Source organism: Miniopterus natalensis, chromosome 14 (genome assembly GCF_054644295.1).
Source record: "Miniopterus natalensis isolate mMinNat1 chromosome 14, mMinNat1.hap1, whole genome shotgun sequence".
In the NCBI taxonomy this organism is placed as follows: Eukaryota; Metazoa; Chordata; class Mammalia; order Chiroptera; family Miniopteridae; genus Miniopterus; species Miniopterus natalensis.
The window spans coordinates 44582660-44602163 of NC_142094.1; the positions used below are offsets into that span (position 1 = coordinate 44582660).

Sequence of the window (19504 nt, forward strand, 5' to 3'; positions counted from 1 at the left end):
CTTCGACCTCGATTGGCTATGGCTCAAAGTCCCGGTCTTCCGCTTCCTGTTTCTAAATCTCCGCCCCCTATGCATAGCAGGGACCAGGTATAGTAACGGAAGTAAGGCGTTGAGCCCGCCCACGCTCCCGGAAGAGCGGCGTTGTGCTTGGGCCGCACGGGTCTCCGCGTGTGTGACTGCAGTGGCGCGGCCTCTGAACTTGAGATTGGTTCGCGTCGCGAGGCTGGTGAGTGAGGGCAAAGGCTATATGGGAGGAAACCCTGTGGCGGCTTCCAGATCTGTCCCAGGGCTAGGTTCCCCGGGTCCCTGCCATGCACCCCGTCGTGCGGGGTGATTCTACCACCCCAGCCGGGGTCAGAAGCCAGCTGTACTCGAGTGGTCCCTGTAACATCACCTCTGACCCCGGGAAGCAGCTTAAGCCCTTTTTTTTGCTACTAGATCGCCTATCTCTTTGAAGCTCTAGTTTCTCCTTGTCTGAAATGAGATTAAGGATAAAGTTCTCAGCAAACCAGACTTCATTTTCCTATTTCTGCGAAACATACATCCTTTCTTGATCCTCGGTGCCAACCAGGCAAGGGAAAACCATCTTCTCTAGGGCACTTCCATCCTGTACTGAAGCCTCATCACTTCCTATCTCTTTGTTGATAGTTTATAACCTGATTTGTATTTTAAATTATTTGCATAATTGTTTTATTTTCTTGAAAGTGGTCGTGTTCTTTGAAGGTAGGGAGTTATATATTTGTGTATTTCTGACTTAACTGTAGCTGCTTAATGATATTTACTACATTGAATCTATAACTTCTTTCTTTGGAGGAAAATGTGTGGATTTGTGATTTTTGAAGGAGAGACCTTTGGAAAGATGAATTGTAGATTATCTGGGGCCTGTTGTCAAGCCATCTATTCTTTGGTCCTGAATGCTCTCTCTACATTGGTGCTTCTATCTCTTGCCCGTTGTTCACAGCCTTTGGGAAATCTGACACCAAAGTTACATCTCCTTGTTTTTAGGAGACCCAAACATGGCAACCATGGAAGAAAGTTTCCCCCGTGGGGGTACAAGAAAGACCCACAAATCCGAGAAAGCTTTCCAGCAGTCAGTTGAACAAGACAACTTATTTGATGTAAGTGGTATGCTTGTTTGATAAGAGTTACTGAACACTTTTCTTTGTAGTGTCCTTGTGAAGAATGAGCCCTGTTTGAGAATTGTGTTGTTTTCCAGATTTGTTTCTTTTTGAAGTCTGTGTTTGTAAATTGAACATGTTAGAGAGTCCTTACCACCACAACACTATATCTTTTTTTTTTTAATTCTCATCCAAGGGTATTTTTTTCCATTGCTTTTCAGAGAGAGTGGAAGGGAAGGACAGAGGGAGGGAGAGAGAGAAAGAGAAACATTGATATTGATGTGAGAGAGACACATCAACTGGTTGCCTCCTGCACACGTCCCGGACCCAGGGATCAAGCCTGCAACAGAGGTGCCTTCCTTTGGCTGGAATTGAACCCAGGACCCTTCAGTCCATGGCCCAATGCTCTAACCACTGAGCCAAATCGGCTAGGGCAAGACTATATCTTTTTTTTTTTTTAATATATCTTTATTGATTTCAGAGAGGAAGGGAGAGGGAGAGAGAGTTGAAACATCAACGATGAGAGCGTCGTCATTGATCGGCTGCCTCCTGTACTCCCCCAACTGGGGATCGAGCCCATAACCCCAGCATGTGCCCTGACTGGGAATCGAACCATGATCTCTTGGATCCTAGGTTGGTGCACAACTGCTGAGCCATGCCCAGCCGGGCAAGACTATATCTTTTGAAGCATGGCATTTAATATTTGAGTTTACAGTACTCTTATTCCTTATTCTTATGAACTTTGTTGGGTGTTGATACAGGATGGAGAGAAAGCATTTGATCATTGTATTTTTGCTGGGATCCTTGTTGCCATGTATAATTATAGGTCAGAATTTGCATTAGAATTCATAGTCTTCACCTACATTAGGCTGTGCTCTAAATGCTGGAGGGAAGGAAACTAACATTTGATTGTATGGCTTTATGTTTATTTTATGTAATCTTCCCAACTGTACTATGAAACACAGATCATCGTTCTATGGTGAGGAACCGAGGCTAAGAGAGGTTATGTAATTTAGCTGAAACCACACAGCTTGTTATGGTGGAATTGGGAGTTTAACTTGGTCTTCGTTACTCTACCTTCCATTCATGCACTGTTCCAAATTGCTTCTTATTTTGGAGAATGCCAGTGTCCATCCTAAGTCAAGGGAGGAAGGACACTGGAGAGAAGGGGCTTTTGAGAACATGAAGGGCAGGTTTTGGGCAAAGGGAGCATTGGGGGCAGAATGGAAGAGTTGGGATTGAAGTAAGTTAATTAAAGGAACATTTGAGAGTGGGGTGGAGAAGAGCAGTAACAGAGCAAGGTGACGTATGACCTGAAATTGAAAAGAAAGGCCAGTATTGCTTTTCATTCTTCGAGATCTTTTCCCCCTTTAGATTTCTACTGAAGAGGAATCCACCAAAAGGAAAAAGAGCCAGAAAGGGCCAGCAAAAACAAAAAAGTTGAAAATTGAAAAGAGAGAAAGCAGCAAGTCTGTAAAAGAGAAGTTTGAAATCCTTAGTATTGAGGTTTGTTAAAGTTTGGTTTTATTTTAAACAAAGTACCTGGGTTGCGTAAGTTTGTGTATGTTCTTCTTCTTTCACCTTTGCTTCCTTCTTTCATTCATACGTATATACATATATGTACATATCTGGCTTGTGTCTATAAGGATTCTTGCCGTTTGTGCTCAGAATTGAGCATCATTTCCTTCTATTATTAACTGATGCTTGGGGTCATGTGTTGTTTTTTTGTTTGTTTTTCTTTTTAGCTCATCCCACTGATAGCCCCATGGGACTTGTGTTTTAGTAGATTTGTAGGTTAGAACAGGCGATAACTTTAGCAGTCATTCTGAGTCTACCCTTTCATTTTATAGATGGGGAAACTATCTCAAAGAAGTAAAGTGGTCTTATATTCCTTAAATTTTTAGGTAACTGACACATGCTATTAGTTGTAATAAAAGGGGGAAAAGTAAAATGTTTCTGAAGGGAAAGATTCAGGTTCAGCCTATGGAAGTATTTTGTTTGTCCTGTGTAATACTTAAAAAAAAAATTGTTTAACTTGGTGTGAACGTTAGAAAACTAAAAAATTTCACATGACAATGTGATTTCTTGTAAAAATTTGAAGGTACTGACAACGCAAGCCTGCACTCCCTCATGCATGATCATGTGGAGATGAGTGGTATTTGCACTTTTAGACCTGGCCTACACACTCCAGACTGCCCTTAACTCCACTGGCCTGCTTCCTTTATTTTGTTGCCTGTCAGGCATTTGAGGTTGGGTTGCTTGGAATAGACTAAAAGGTGCTTCTACTCTAGCACACTATTGCTGTTAACACTGTTGTGTAATTTAGACCTTTTATGGTGCTCAGTCAGATATTTGATTAGGTGCATTGACATATACACATATGTACTTCCTGTAGCTTTTCTATGTTAGAGTTGAGACTAGAGGCCGGCGCGCCCCCCCCCCCCCCCCATCCTCCCCATTCATTGTTCTCTTCTCTGTTGTACTGATTTCACTTTTTTTCTTCTAGTCCCTGTGTGAGGGGATGCGGATTTTGGGTTGTGTGAAAGAGGTAAATGAACTGGAACTGGTGATTAGTCTCCCCAATGGCCTCCAGGGGTTTGTGCAAGTAACTGAAATCTGTGATGCTTACACCAAAAAGCTGAATGAGCAGGTGGCACAAGGAGAACCTCTGAAGGTAAGGGAAATAAGTGGTACACAAATAAATGCAAGATTACAACTTTGTTGAGTGTTAAGAAGGAAAGGCACAAAGTGCCATGAAAATTTATAATAGGGGATTTTTTTAAAAATAAGAGGATTTTGACTTAGCCCAGGGAGCCTGGAAGACTTCCTGGAGGAAGGAATGCTGTGATCTGAAGGATGAGGGTATACCAGGTAAAGAAGGGAGTTCAGGCAGAAGGAGTGTGGTATGTAGCAGAGAGAAGTGGCTAGACAGAGACAGCAAGGGAGAGTGGTGTGGGAGTGAGTGGAGGCTGGACCATGTTAAGCATTGGTTTTTAATTCTAGAATCAATGGCAAGTCCTTGACAGGTTCTCATTGGGGTGGATGGCATGTAGACAGTGTAGAGAACAATTTGAAGAGGCAGGAGTAGTTGCCTAGAGACCAATTAGGAGGCTATTGTTGTAGTCCAGGCTCTAAGATTGATGGCACGTTGGGTTTAGGATTTACTGAGGACTGAGGAGGTAAAATCAATGCTCAGTGATGTAGTGGGTATGGGTGGTGAGGCAGAAGTGTCAGGGATGAGTCCTGGGCTTCTGTTGTTCATGAATTGACAAATGGCCATGGCATTCTGAGATAAGAAATCCTGAAAAGGGACCTGGGTTGTGAGAGATGATTATGATTTTCTTTTTGCTATGTTGTGTTTGAGATGCAGAAACAAAAATGTGTTTGTACAGGCAGTAATTGAAGCTATGAAAGGGAAGAAGTTGCTTAGAGGGAGCAAATACAGTCAAAAGAGAGTAAGACAGAGCTGGGGGTAAATGCTGTATTTCAGTTGCTGAATGAAAGGAGAGTTGCTGTCAGAAGAAGGAGGGCCAGACAGATAGAGGAAACCAATGAATACAGGGTCTTGGAGGCCAAGGAGGAAATGTTTAATGAAGGAAGGAATGGTCTCCAGTGTTAAATTCTTTTTAAAAGTCACATGAGAGAAGGACTGTAAAATGGAGTGTTGGATTTAGCAATGTGGAAGTCATTGGCGATTTTATTGGGAGATAAAGTAATGGAGTGAGGGGTGGGATGCAGATTACGATGACTGAAGGACAAGTAGGAGATGAAGAAGTGGAGACAGTAAATGTAGACAGCTCTTTTTTAAAAACTAAGTATAGTTGGTATACAATATTATAATAGTTACGTTAGTTTCAGGTATACAATATAGTGACTTGACATTTACATATTTTACAGTGTGATCACTCCACTAATTCTAGTAATCATCTGTCGCTCTGCAAACTTATTACAACACTATTGACTATATTACCCTTCACCTTTTTTACCCATCCCCCAATACCCTCCTCTCTGGCAACCATCCCTTTGATCTTTGTAGACAACTCTTTTGACCAGTCATTTTGACAAGATATTTGGAGGCTTTATGGTGAAATTCAAGACTGTGACTTGGCCATAGACCCATCTTCCTTTGTGGGCTAGTGGTTTCTGTCTTCATCACCTTTTGGGTTCTTTGGGGTCTGAGGATGAGAAATCATTGAGCCAGGGCTGGACAATGGATTCTTGGTTCAGGGGAAGGGTATGTATCAGGGCTTTCTTATATGTATTATGCAGGACCTGGCCAGCTTGCCTGAACTCTTCTCTCCTGGGATGCTGGTGAGATGTGTGGTGAGCAGTCTGGGCAACACAGAGAAAGGCAAAAAGAGCGTCCAACTATCTCTGAACCCCCAAAATGTCAACAAAGTGCTGAGTGCAGAGGCCCTGAAACCAGGCATGGTATGTATCTGGGATCAGGGAGGAGGAGCTGGCAGTATGCCTTTTCCCTGCCCTGCCTTGTCTACTAGGGAGTGTCTAGACCACCTTTTACTTTCAGCTTAACTGTTACACACAGGGGTGGGTCTTTTCCCGAGGAAGGAAGGTTTCCAGGGTGCTTTGGATACTTAATAGAAGTTGAAGACCTGAACCTAATCACCTTACCTTGGAGGGGAAAAAGGGAAAGCAAGTCAAAGATTTGCTGGTAGTGGGGGAAAAAAAAAAGCCTCCGCTTAGCAGGGGAATTGCTAATGGTGAGAAGGAATTCCTTGAAGTGCCTTACTTACCCAGACTTCTTCACAGGTTAAGTTTTTTTTCAAAGGCCATCTGGGCATTTGTGGGGAATGCTTGAGGGTTGCTCTCTAAGAGCAAGAGACAAGGTAGACTGGGCAATTTGTCTATCACCTGTACTAATGGGTAGCCAATCCCTGAATCTCTCAATCCTATGGAGATTCAGGAGAAATTACCCCTAGCTCAGAGCCTCCAAGCCCAGTAGGTAGAAGACACCCATAAACTATACTGATCTAAGTACTCTTGTAATTAAGAGGAAGGAGATCAGCATGACCTTGTAATGTTTGGTTAGAAGCAGTGGAGTTTGGTTCAGGCCCCGAACGTTGGGTAGAAAGGGAATAAAAGTAAGCCAGGTTTCAGGAAATGGACAAGTGTTGAGAGCCTGCTATATAATAGGTGCAGTTTTAGGCACTTTACCTGAAGAAATTCTCACAGGAACCCTGCAAGGCGGGTAGGTATCCCTTTTGTACATTTGAGAGAATGAAATGAGAAAGGGTTAAGTGACTTGCTAAAGACCAAATAGTAAGTAAGTAACGGAGCCAGATTTGAATGCCACACCCCATCCTGTGCAATATAAAGGAGGTTGGTGAGATTTTTTAAATTTTTATGTTTTGGAGGTGGTTAGAAAAGATAGGAGTCAAGGGTAGCTCTGTATTCTCATTAGTCGTAGCGCTGGAAGTGACCTTGCTGGGCTATGTCTCTTACCTTTTTTTTTTTCTTTTTAATCCTCGCCTGAGGATATTTTTCCTTTGCTTTTCAGAGAGAGTGGAAGGGAGAGAGAGAGAAACATCAATGTGAGAGAGACACATGGATTGGTTGCCTCCTTCTGGCCAAGGTACATGCCCTTGGCCAGAATCAAACCTGGGACCCTTCAGTCCATGGGTTGACGTTCTAACTACTGAGCAAACCAGATAGGGCTGTGTATCCTATCTTTTGAAAAATTTTCAGGGGATGGTCTTATCTCTGTCATTCCATTATTCAACTGTGTATAGCATTCCTTACTGTTTGGACATCATAAAATCCTTGCAGACCTGGAGAATTAAAAGTTGATATCTTTCCCTCTTCTATGCTCTAGTGGTGTTGAGGGGGGTGGGAGTATGGGATAGTGTTGAGATTGATGGGAATATACTCTGGATTTTTGCTTTGTGTCCCATTACCTTTGACTTTTGAACTTTTGGAAATGCTTTCTCTTCCTCTAGCTGCTCACAGGCACTGTGTCCAGCCTGGAAGACCATGGCTACCTAGTGGACATTGGTGTTGGTGGGGCCAGAGCTTTTCTGCCACTACAGAAAGCCCAGGAGTATATCAGACAGAAGAACAAAGGTGAGGGGAAGGCGAGGGGCCAGTGCATGGTAGTGGGGTGGGATGTGTGGGGATTATACTATTTAAATGTCACTTTGGTGAGTGAGTGACCCTGAAGGCTTTGCTAAGATCAGTGGTTAATCCTAGCCAATAGAAAAGGGAATATGTGTGAAGGGCCAGGGTGTGGCAGGGCCTCACTAAGATCTGATGGGCCATTTTTACTGTTTCTCACCTAGAAGCTTCCACTGAAATTTGGGACCCCAAGGCCTCTGAACCAGCACTCTCCTTCCTTTTTGAAATTTTCATATTTTTAAGATCAATTTCCAGATCAGTTAGGTTCACTTCACTCTCTTCTTATAGTTAGTCTTTTAGAGATTGGGAATATGGGGAGTAGTAGATTGTAATTGGGCAAGCAGGCCATGAATTATCACAGGTATTGCTTGAACCCAAGTTAAAGTTCCTTCTCAGAGAGGTATTTTTCCTTCTGGGTGCTGGGGCTGGGCTTACAGGTGCTAAACTGAAGGTGGGTCAGTACTTGAACTGCATCATTGAAGAGGTGAAAGGCAACGGAGGAGTTGTTAGTCTGTCTATTGGTCATTCAGAAGTTTCTACTGCCATTGCTACTGAGGAGCAACACTGGACCCTTAATAACTTGCTACCTGGACTGGTGGTCAAAGCCCAGGTACAGAAGGTAAGCCATTCATTGTCAAACTGGCAGTTCCCTGAGGATCTTTGAGCAAAGTGCCCCCCATCGCCTTGGGAAATCCTGAGGGTGGGAGGATTGAGCTTACCAAATGAAGAGACAGCCAGTGTCAGGAGTTGTCCTGCCGCTTAGTGTTATAGGAAGAAAGATGGGTAAAAGTTAGCTGGGGGAGGAGAGACATATGATTATCCTGGAAAATGTGGCATTGAGTCTTTAGTATGAGCAGTAGCTCTCCCATTCTTGATTCCTTCAGAGGGTTTTCATAATGTGTTCTGTTTGTTGCTAGGTGACCCCATTTGGCCTTCGGTTAAACTTCCTCACATTCTTCACTGGCCTGGTTGATTTTATGCACCTAGAGCCCAAGAAAGCTGGAACGTACTTCTCGAATCAAGCAGTAAGTAATGTGGCACCTATCTTTCCTTGATTCCAGTTGTATTCCAGTTGGCTATACAGTATCACAGTTAGCTTCGGGCAGGTCCTCGGCTGCAGGTATAGGATGTGCAGAGAGATGAGCAGGGAATATAAAGTATTTGGAAGGAACACAAAAAACTGCCAGTGGTTACCTCTGGGGACTGAGATTAGAGAAGGAGCGTGTGAAGGAGAAGGCAACTTTTAGTTTTTATTTCATATTCTTCCATATGGTTTGATTTTTTTTTTTTTGTAGTGAATCTTTTGCTTTTATAATTTAAAATGTTTCAGAGTATTTAACAGGGGAGAACAAAATATATGTCTAAATAGAAAAACATAAAAAATGCTTAAAGTATAACAGACCCAATTTTGAAAAAAATTTTGAGTTCACCTGGTTAAAATACTTAAAGATTATGTGATCAGGTCTTTTTTTTTTTAAATTTAATATGTATTTATTGATTTTAGAGAGAGAGGAAGGGAAAGGGAGAGAGAGAAACATCAATAAGCTGCCTCCTGCATGTCCCCTACTGGGGATCAAGCCTGCAACCTGGGCATGTGCCCTGACTGGAAATTTTACCTGAGACCTCTCGGTGCCTGGGACAACCCCCAACCAATTGATCCCAATAATTTGCTACTAGCCAGGGTGCAATCAGGTTTTAATAGTGATTAACTCTGGGTGATTTTTTGACCCTTATCTAAAGATTCAAATGTTCTACAATGAACGTGGGTATTTGAAAAGAAAATTCCAATAGATATTATTCAGAATTTTTTAAATCCTAAAGTGACTAATGTTTTGTTTTTATCCATGCTAAATGGGTGCTATAGAGATATCTTTTTATAAAGTTAAAATAGACTTTTCCACAACCTAGTGATAATATTGTTAGCATTTTGGTGAACTTATTCCTAGTAATTTTTTCCCCCTGTAGTTATATTTGCATACAGAGTTGATACATTTTGCATGCTAAAACCATGAGATCAGAGCAGACTGTTTCAGTTGTATTTTAGATGAGCCTCTGATGTGGTGCCTGTCCATGGTTTCTGTTGCATGTGCATCGTTGGCCTCATGGTGTTGAGGGGACCCTGGTCTATGTTTCTCCTGGCCCCAAGAAAGCCCTGATGTAGTCGGACATAGTTCCTCTGGGACCTTTTGTTTTAATTTTCTGCATGCTGCTTGATGCACAGGTTGATTTTAGTACTTATATCCATGACCTGGTCAGCACACGGAGAGTCTTGACCTCAAAAGTCTGCCCCAGGGACCTTATCTCCTATACCTCCTGTTCATTGTGTCCTTTCCCTTATCTAGGTAAGGGCTTGTGTCCTCTGTGTCCATCCTCGGACCAGAGCTGTGCGGCTGAGCCTGCGCCCCATCTTCCTGCAGCCTGGGCGCCCACTCACCCGGCTGTCTTGTCAGCACCTGGGAGCTGTGTTGGATGATGTTCCTGTCCAGGGCTTTTTCAGCAAGGCTGGGGCCACTTTTAGGCTGAAGGATGGGTCTCTGGCCTATGCTCGGGTATGGCGTCTATTTGTTTCATCAGGATCTTATCACTAGAAGGACTGTTGGGACACATAGGTCCTCTTCTGCTTCCTTCATCCCTTGGTATTATTTTCCTATTTTTGAATACCCCCAAGTGTGTCAAACTGTTCATAGGGACCGAACAATGTCTGTGTCCTAACTATTCAACTCCGTTATAGCCTGGAAGCAGCCATAGACACTATGTAAATGAGTGGGTGTGGCTGTGTTCCAATAAAACTTTAGTTTAAAAAAATAGGCACCAGCTTATGAGCCGTAATTTACTGACCCATGATCTAGACTATTCTCTGACATAGAGATTCTGCAATGGTAAAGAGCAGTTTTTTAGTTAGAGGAATTATTTTAATAGGTTATCAGAGTACTGTTTTTATGGTAGGTGATAAATATATTGTCGTGTTGGTATGTTTTAACGTCTGATTGTCTCAGACCTATTGTCTCCAGCTTGTCCTTAATCACTTGGTACTTTGTAGCTCAGCCATCTCTCTGATTCTAAGAACACCTTCAAACCTGAGGCCTTCAAGCCAGGAAACACTCACAAGTGTAGAATCATCAGCTACAGCCAAATGGATGAGCTGGCTTTGCTCTCTTTGCGGACGTAAGTGTCATCAGCACGTGGTGGGTGTAGAGGTGTGTCCAGTGTGAATGTACATTCACATTTTCTCCTAGCCTCTCTTGGTGAAGGTTTCTTTTGTTGCCAACATGATTTTAGTAGCCCTGAATTTTAGGTAACCTTTGCCCTAGTGTGTTTAATTTTGTATTTTCCTTTTGTTCTAGGTCTGTTATTGAAGCTCCATACCTTGGATATCATGACATCAAACCTGGGACATTGGTAAAGGTAAGACTTCAAGCATATAGATACTCCTCCAGCTTCAGACGTTCTTTATTTCACAGGTTAGCTCACTTGTCTTCATGTGAACGCATTTAAAGTTACGTTCCTTGCTTTTGCCTGCTAATAACTAGAATTTCTTTTTTTTCCCTTGGGTAACGTGTAATTGATTTCAAGGTAAGGTCTCACTAGTACTACCCAACTACAGAGTTGGTAGGTAGGTCATAAACCCTGGAATTTGATGGTGTTTATTAGACCAGGTCAAAATTAGTTCTATGATAATCAAGCTACCTGGGATATTAGTAAGAAGCCAGTTCTAGTTGCCTCTCTTATTCAACCATTTAGCCCCAATTGAGTAGATCCTCATTATTTTTTAGGAGACATGGTCCCCTTCTTTAGCGAGTGTACTCATTAGGCAGACAGAAAGAACATGCTCACATAAAAAGGTTCTCATAAATGAACCGGGCTGCATCTAGAACAGTGTGGTGTGTGTGCTTTACCCTTCGGGACCTGGAATAACAGGCACAGTTAGCCCAGGGACCTGGGCTTCAAAAGAGAGGTGTGACATGCTTTGTTGGAAGCGGTGGAGGAAAGACCATTCTTGAGGCATCATGGCATTTTTCTTGGGACTCCCTAGGGCACAGTGCTGACCATAAAGCCATATGGGATGTTGGTGAAGGTGAGTGAGCAAATCAGGGGCCTGGTACCTCCCATGCACCTGGCTGACATCCTGATAAAGAATCCAGAGAAGAAGTACCACATCGGGGATGAAGTCACATGCCGGGTGAGCCTCCTGAAGGGTCTCTGTGGGGGTTTTGAAGCTCAGATGGGAAGAGAGCAATGCTTTTCAGGTGAAGTTTCCGCCCTTTTCCACAAAATGACCACGTCATGTCTGCAGTTTTGTGCCTGGGATTGGGAAGAGAAAACTGGCTTTTGGCCCATGAGAATTGTGTAGTAGGATTGAGAGTTAAAATATCTGTACATGAAGAGAACAGACCAGTGTGTGACCTTTTGCCACATCGTTTGGTGCAGAATCTATTCTGTGATCATATCTCAGAAAGGGGAGGTGAGGGTGGGCTGGAGCAACAAGAATTGATAGCAATAGCAGCTACTATATAACATGTATCCTGTGCCAGTTGCTGTGCTAGGCACATGAAATTTATTATTTCATTTAATCCTTAAAACAACCCTGTAAAGTAAGTACTATTATCTTGAATTTCCAGGGTGGGGTGAGGTGGGAATAAAGCTTAGGAAAGCCAAGTATCTTGCCTAGAGTCACACAGCTAATAAATGGCAGAACAGTGTTCAAATTTAGCTTTATGTAATGGTAACATGTTTTTGATTTTTGGCAGAGGCTTGAACTAGAAAGGATGGTAGGATTTTGGAAGGTTGAGGAGGAGCAAGGAGTGTGTCTGCCACAGAAAGAGCCCAAACAAAGCTGCCAAAACTGACTGGTTTATTACAGAAGCTTGAATCCCAAGAAAAGCTTCGCAAATTTAAAAAAGATCAAATGTTATAGTACACAGTACTTTTCATTGTTTTCATTTTTTTCTATTATTATTTTATTACTATGTTTTCTTGTTTTCATTTTATTTCATTACTGTTGAGTCAACAAAGAGACTGATTACCCACTGGCACAATATTTTATAGCTGTGGGGTCAGAAGCCGTAGAAGTAGAGAAATTTATCTGCCCTAAAGGAGATGACTTTCTGAGGGATGAGAGATAGTTGGATCTCTCAGTTTTAGTTTACAGCTAGTACAACAGTAGTATTGAGATGGTAAGTTGGCTCAGTCATTCATTCTATTAGACGAGAGGCTAATGGTGTAGGAAGGAGCTAAGGCAGGTAGAAGTAACTGACACAGGACTCTGAAGGCACAGTGAGCCGATGAGTGTTGCTGCAGCCCCAGGAGGGAGCTTATGGGAGGAAGTATGTTTGAAATAGAGATGATTACTTCCTAGATTGTCATCCAGCAGGAAACAGGGAGGGTCTGCAGCTGACATTATTCTCAGAGGGAAAGAGATGGCAGACTGACCATGGTCTTCGTTTGGGTTCCAGGGGTTACAGAGACCAGCTCAGCGGCTCTGTTGATAATTGGTAACTTGATGACAGCCAGTATCCTTTCCCTAGGTTTTGCTTTGTGACCCTGATGCTAAGAAGCTGATGATGACCCTGAAGAAAACCCTGGTTGAGTCCAAGCTACCTGCCATTACCTGCTATGCTGACGCTAAGCCTGGTCTGCAGACACATGGCTTCATTCTCAGAGCCAAGGACTTCGGCTGCATTGTGAAATTCTACAATGATGTGCAGGGACTGGTACCCAAGCATGAGCTCAGTGCCGAGTACGTCCCTGACCCTGAGAGGGTCTTTTACACTGGCCAGGTAATCCTTTCCCCGGGCAGGCTCCCACCCTCGGTGACCCCATGAACACAGATTTGAAGGAGTAGTATGGAGAGCTATTTTTTAAGGGAAGAGGAAGAGAGCATGTGGGGCAATGGGCCTGAGCCAGCTTGGTGTAGATGGGAACAGAACAGAGAAACCCTCAAGGGGCTTTAACGGAAGCCGGCAAACTAGTGGACCACCAGGGGGCAGTGCCATAAACTAGTGAATCTGGGTCTGTCTAGGAAAAATAATTTTTTTAAAACTTGGGTTGTACCAAAAATTTATTCATGTCTTCCTTTCACACAAAGGCTGACTCGGGTATTCTGTGTATCTCCCCCTACATTTCTTTTCACTGCGTTCTGATCTGATCCAGGATCTGGGTGGACCTCCCAAGGCCTCTGCAGTGCTGGTAGAGGGCACCTCTCTCCCCAGGCCTGACAGGTTTTCTGGGAGGAGTTAGCCAACCATGTGTGGTTTCTTACCAGGTGGTGAAGGTTGCAGTGCTGAACTGTGAGCCGTCCAAAGAGAGGATGCTCTTATCCTTCAAGCTGTTGAGCGATCCAAACAAAGAGCATGTGGAGCACAGTAAGAAGAAGAGAAAATCTGTTAACGTTGGGCAGGTACCTGGACTTCTCCAGACAAATTGTTTTAGTTTACAGTTGCTGAGAGCAGGGTACTACTGACACATGGGGTGCTGTAACCCATGGAGGGGAAAGATTGAGGTAGCTAGCTAAGATGCTGGGGCCAGAGGGAGTTGAGGATTTTTTTAGTTTTTATTTATTGATTTCAGAGAGAGAAAGGGAGAGAGAGAAACATCAATGATGAGAGTCATTGATCGGCTGCCTCTTGCATGCCCCCTACTGGGGATCGAGCCTGAAACCTGGGCATGTGCCCTGACCAAGAATCGAACTGGAACTTCCTGGTTCATAGGTCGATAGTGAACCGCTTAGCCATGCCAGCCAGGCAAAGATGTTGAAGTTTTTGAGGGAGAACCTCATGTATGTTCTTCCCTTTGTGTCAAAGCAAATGGAAGCTGTCCAAGAAAGGAAAGTTGTGTCATAGTGTGGCTTTTTGGCAGTGTATTGCTGCCCTCTTTCCTCTCTAGTCCCTAGGGCCATTCTGCAAGACTGTCTTTCCTATGGGACTCCATTTAGGGATTTGGGAGAGGAATGACCTGAACACACAAAATGGTCCTGGTGTTTGCACGCGTGTATATGTGTGCACACGTGCCTGTCTACCTGCTGGGTCTTTGGGGGAGATGGTGTGGGGTGTGGAAGACAGCTTCTCTGATCTTGACCTTTCCATGATTCGTGGTGCTGGAATTTGATGCCTCTGATCTCTGCCTGACCCAGATGAGGTTGCTCTCTCTGCTCAAGACAAGTGCTATTGTTTTTTCTTTCTCTTCCCTACGTAGTTGGTGGATGTGAAGGTTTTAGAGAAGACCAAAGATGGGCTGGAGGTGGCTGTCCTGCCCCACAACATCCCTGCTTTCCTCCCCACGTCTCACTTGTCAGACCACGTCGCCAATGGCCCACTGTTGTATCACTGGCTCCAGGCTGGTGACACCCTTCACAGAGTCCTGTGTCTGAGCCAGAGTGAGAGACATGTTGTATCCTTTATGGGTATCTGGGGAGCCATGAAAAGTAGGGGAGCCATGGACACTCTCGGGAAAATTCTGGGTTGGAAACTCCATGGAAAAAAGTAGGCATTTGACTAGAAAAATACTTCCATAAAACCAAACCAGTGAGCAGGCCTGCACTTTCCCTGTGTTTCCCTGGTGGAAAGTAAGAGTGGGATTGGAATGCTGCCAGCAGATGCTGGTGGTCGGGGCAAAGTGGGAGTCCAGGTGTTGGGAGGCGGTGTGGCCTGCCAGGCCCAGTGGCATGTTTCCAGCAGCATGTCTGGCTTCCTCAGGGCACTCAGTGTTCGCGCCTTGAGTTGGAATAATTAATAAGGTAGATGCTGTCCCCCTTTTCTTCTTTTCCTCCTAGCCCCACAAGGGGTTTAGAGCAGAACATTCCTTTTGATCTCGGTGTGGGTGTTGTGAAGGAGAACATCGCCTCTTTCCTCACAGAACGTAAAATCTGCTTGGTGTCAAGAGAGGCAGAGGAGGTGGGGTAGGGGTGGTTAGTGTGAAGATGGTAGAGGACTGTCACGGCCAGTCCAGCTGCTAAGCCACAGGGAAGAGCCATTTCCATTTTGGTCCCCTCCAGTAATCTGGAGACGAGTTACAGCGAGGGTAAGTGATGCTCAAACTTCACTGCGCATCAGAATCATGTGGCGGCCTATTCAGACAGCTTGCTGGGCCCCGCCCCAGGGTTTCTAATCCATAGGTCTGGGGTGCTGCTTAAGAATTTGCATTTCTAACAAGTTCTAGGTGACACTCCTGCTGCTGCTGGTCTGCACACTTAGAGAAACACGGTAGTAGCAGAGGGTGTATAGTGGGGACAAATGGGAGAGATGGACATTTCATCTGCCCCTCTGGAATATTCCTTGATGAACTGCCACTAGCTCCTTTGCAGGAAACCAGCTTTGGTCTCCACAGTCGAGGGAGGCCAGGATCCCAAGAGCTTCTCAGAAATCCATCCTGGAATGCTGCTCATGGGTTTCGTGAAGAGCATCAAGGACTACGGTGTGTTTGTCCAGTTCCCCTCAGGTCTTAGCGGCCTGGCCCCCAAAGCTGTAAGTTCAGCTCCATCCTCAAGGGCACAGGGTCATGGAACCTGAGGGTTGGTGGGAAGGAGCAAGATAGGTTAATTCCTTGAAAGGTTTTCAGAGACCTGACATAAAGGCGCCTGGCTGAGGGGGAGTGTTCCTCTTGCCCACCTGTGTCCTGGAGGAAGGGGCACCTTTTCTACATCACACTGTAGCACTGCGTAGATGGGCAGTGGCCCAGAGACTTGGGCTCCAGCGTGAGGATACTGAACTTGTTTTTATACTCTTAGCATGTTAGACATGGAAATTGTTTTTCCCGAGCAGCTGAGTACAGGTATAGCCTCCTGGGGTTTTGATACCCTTGAAATTACCCCCACCCCTCAACCACCATGTCTTTGAATTCTCAACTTTCAAACTGGAAAAAATCCTAGTGATCCCATAGTTGAATCCCTCATGCCTGCCAAATAAACTGAGACCAGAGTGGGGAGGAGTCTTACCAGAGTCAGTGTAACACATTGGTGAGCATATGGCTGTAGCTCATTCCTGCCTCAGGTAATTCATAAATACTTCTTCCCTTCCATAGGTTTGTATTCCTGGTATTTTGTCTGGGCAGATTTCATTTGCATCCCCTGCCAGAACAGTTTTAAAAATGGGAGCACAGGGTAGGACCCCAGAAATATGCATAGTGAGGGGCCGAGGGTTGCCATTGATTGTTAGAGGCAGAGACAGCTTGGTGTCTCCCTGGCTTGCCAGTAATGTGCCTTCTTGGCTGGATGCCCTCTAGAAGGCTGGGTTGGGCAGCCAGGGCCTCTCCTGTGTTTTTACAGAAGGGGAGTGGAGCTGTACTCAGAGAGGCCTGAGGGGAACTTTGTGGGTCCGTCTCCCCTCCCCACCTCTCAAGCCCCTTTCTGGGCACATTAAGTGGGTTGTCTTAATAGAGACTTTTTTCCCTTTTCTCATTTTCTGCCCGTTCTTAGATCATGAGTGACAAATTTGTGACCTCCACAAGTGACCACTTTGTCGAGGGGCAGACCGTGGTTGCAAAGGTGACCAACGTGGACGAGGAGAAGCAGCGGATGCTGCTGTCCCTGCGGCTGTCGGACTGCACTCTGGGGGACCTGGCCACCACCAGCCTCCTGCTCCTGAACCAGTGCCTGGAGGAGCGGCAGGGCGTGCGCAGTCTCATGAGCAACCGAGGTGGGAGCGGCAGGGCAAAGGATGAGGGTCGGGTGGGGAGCGTGTGTTATAAGTTGTGCCTGTCTGTTCCCCTGAGTAGTTGGGCTTCCCCTGGTACTGAAAAAATGTTTGGTAAGCTTTTCAAAATGGGAGTATGATACAAAGTGCATAAGTCATTTAGAGTACAGCTCAGTAAGTATTTATAAAATGAACACCCCTGTTGAACCACCACCCAGCTCCAGATAAAGATCATTACCAGCATCCCAGAAGTCCCCCTGTGTCCTGTGTCCCTGCCCAGGCCAGAGTCAAAATTTCCCTTCATTCTGTGGCCTCAGGTTTGCATTTGTTGTGAATCCATTCACCTCTTCACTTTTTGTTCTTTTCAACGAATATATAGTGGATGATAAAATGGAACCGGGACCTGCTGGAAGACTTCGTGGGGGGTTATTATTCTGCCTCTCAGCTTTGTGTAGGATTGTGAACCATTGTGTAGGATTGCTGCAACCCTCATGGGATGTAGGCATAAGAAGCTTGAGAGGGTAGGTTCCAAACAGAAAGAATGAAAATTCAGAAACCAAAGGAAAGCATGTGTTTCTGGCATTTGTTGGCTATGTTCATGAATCGTGGCCAGGTAGAACTAGCAAGAGGCATAGGTGTCTCTCTCTGATAGGACTTGTCATGGGTATCGGACATTTTTACCGAAAGTGATTTTACCTTCACAGTGGGTCCAGCTCCACTGTCCTCAGTGTGGGAGCACATTTCCAAAGGAAAAGAATGGTAAGAATGTTGTTTCTTCCTGTTAATTCCTGCTTCCTTTGGGTCTCTGGCAGACTCTGTGTTGATCCAGACGCTGGCCGAGATGACCCCAGGAATGATCCTTGACCTGGAGGTACAGGAGGTGTTGGAAGATGGCTCTGTGGTGTTCAGTGAGGGCCCAGTGCCTGGCCTGGTCCTGAGAGCCAGCAAATATCATCGAGCAGGTGAGGGCTTGGTCTTGGCCCACCATGCTTGGTAGGGGAAACTCTTTGCCCATTGCTTCCTCTACTGGATTCAGAATTTCCAAATACATAGGGTAGATGAGCTGATTCAGTAGAAATTTTTGGTGTGCCTGCCTTGTGTGAATGCAAATCAGGACAACTGAGAGCATGCTAAAGAAGGTTTAGGTATGAATCCTTTCATTGTTATAATTGGGTGAATCTGAATTTTTATGTATCAGGTTGCATAAATGAAGGCGCACCTGAACTTGAATTGTGGGAGCCAGACCTTGACTTCCCTAGCCCATACAGACTCAGGACAGGTGTCCTCTTTTCTTTTTGTGCCCAAGGGCCTGCAGGGCTCTTGGAGAGGTGCTGTCTCCCTTCCCCTGCTCCAGGGTGGGTGGTAATGTTGTGTTTGGTTCTGCACTGCAGGGCAGGAAGTGGAATCTGGGCAGAAAAAGAAGGTTGTGATCTTAAACATTGACATGTTGAAGTTGGAAGTACATGTTTCCCTTTGCCACGATTTAGTGAATAGAAAAGCTAAAAAGGTAAGTTTGCTGATGTCTTTCATTTTCATGGTTTTAAAGGCATTATACACCCCTTCAATCTCACACATTTTGCTTGGAGATTCTAACACAAATGCTTGGAGATAGGGTGACCTTATGCCTGGATTTACCTGAATCATTCCCAGTTTATATCTCTCATCCTGGTGTAGTTATTAATCGCACAGACTCACTCTGATTCAGATGATAAATTTTATGATCACTTGCCTTAAGGGCCAAGCAGGTAATGTAAGTGAGTGAAGCGGGCCAGGTGAGTTATGGGGAGTGGTAGAAGTAAGGCCCTGACAACCTGCAGAGTGCATGCCCTGCCTGCTGAAGGACAGGGACCATATGTTTCCATCTGGTTGCCGGGTGGGAACATTTGGGTCTGGTGTTGCTGAGTCTTTGATTTTTAAGAGAACGCAGAATTTGGATTTTTATTTGAAATGAGAGTGGGAAAGGTTGAAAACCGTTTTTTAAAAACATCATATGACCCAAACAAAACATGTCTGTGGGTAGTTCTGACCTCCAGGCTGCTCATCAACACCCTCTCCTGAATACTTTTGTGTGAGAGAAGAGTGGGTTTGAGTGAAATCTCAAAATTAGGAGTATTTTTCTCTAGATGACCTATATTTAGTCACTGTCTAAAGTACTTACTAAGCACCCGATTGCGTAGGCTATGGTACAGAGAATTACAACATATAATCCTTAAGTTGCTTGTAATTTTAAGACTTTGAGAGACAGAGAGAAATGGAAAACTACACTAACCCCTCACTAAGTGTTCTAGCAGGTCCTTATTCCATTTTGTCATCCAAGTGAAGCTGGTGCATGTCAGGGTGTGAGCACAGTTTGGATTTGGGGGAAAGAGTAAGTTGCGGGGAGAGTTAAGGGAGTCAGGAGCCATAGTGCCTTAAAGCTGGAGAAACATTAGAGGTCACCTGACTGATTTCTCTAGTTCTAGGGTAGGACCTAGGACTCTGAATTCAAAACAAAACAAAAGCTAACTCCAGGTGATTCTGATGTGGCACCTTGAGTTTGGTCAAGTCACCTCATTGTATAGGAGGGGAAAGGTAGGTTAAGGAGGTGAAGGCTAGTTTGTTACGACCTAGACTAGCCTTGGTTCCCTG

General features: G+C 44.7%; 1 protein-coding gene across 1 annotated transcript in view; it reads left to right on the forward strand.

Annotated features, from left to right (window-relative positions):
- The first annotated feature begins 132 nt into the window (after positions 1-132).
- The window catches only part of PDCD11 (programmed cell death 11), a 34782-nt gene continuing 15410 nt past the window's right edge, over positions 133-19504 (forward strand). The window contains exons 1-19 of the mRNA XM_016220012.2: positions 133-226; positions 1006-1118; positions 2493-2624; positions 3625-3792; positions 5388-5549; positions 7076-7199; positions 7688-7869; positions 8168-8275; positions 9593-9799; positions 10291-10415; positions 10595-10655; positions 11284-11430; positions 12776-13027; positions 13513-13647; positions 14442-14636; positions 15539-15709; positions 16660-16879; positions 17689-17838; positions 18268-18383. Of these exons, the coding sequence (XP_016075498.2) occupies positions 1017-1118; positions 2493-2624; positions 3625-3792; positions 5388-5549; positions 7076-7199; positions 7688-7869; positions 8168-8275; positions 9593-9799; positions 10291-10415; positions 10595-10655; positions 11284-11430; positions 12776-13027; positions 13513-13647; positions 14442-14636; positions 15539-15709; positions 16660-16879; positions 17689-17838; positions 18268-18383 (2757 nt within the window). The 5' untranslated portion in view covers positions 133-226; positions 1006-1016. The remainder of the gene's footprint in view (positions 227-1005; positions 1119-2492; positions 2625-3624; positions 3793-5387; positions 5550-7075; positions 7200-7687; positions 7870-8167; positions 8276-9592; positions 9800-10290; positions 10416-10594; positions 10656-11283; positions 11431-12775; positions 13028-13512; positions 13648-14441; positions 14637-15538; positions 15710-16659; positions 16880-17688; positions 17839-18267; positions 18384-19504) is intronic.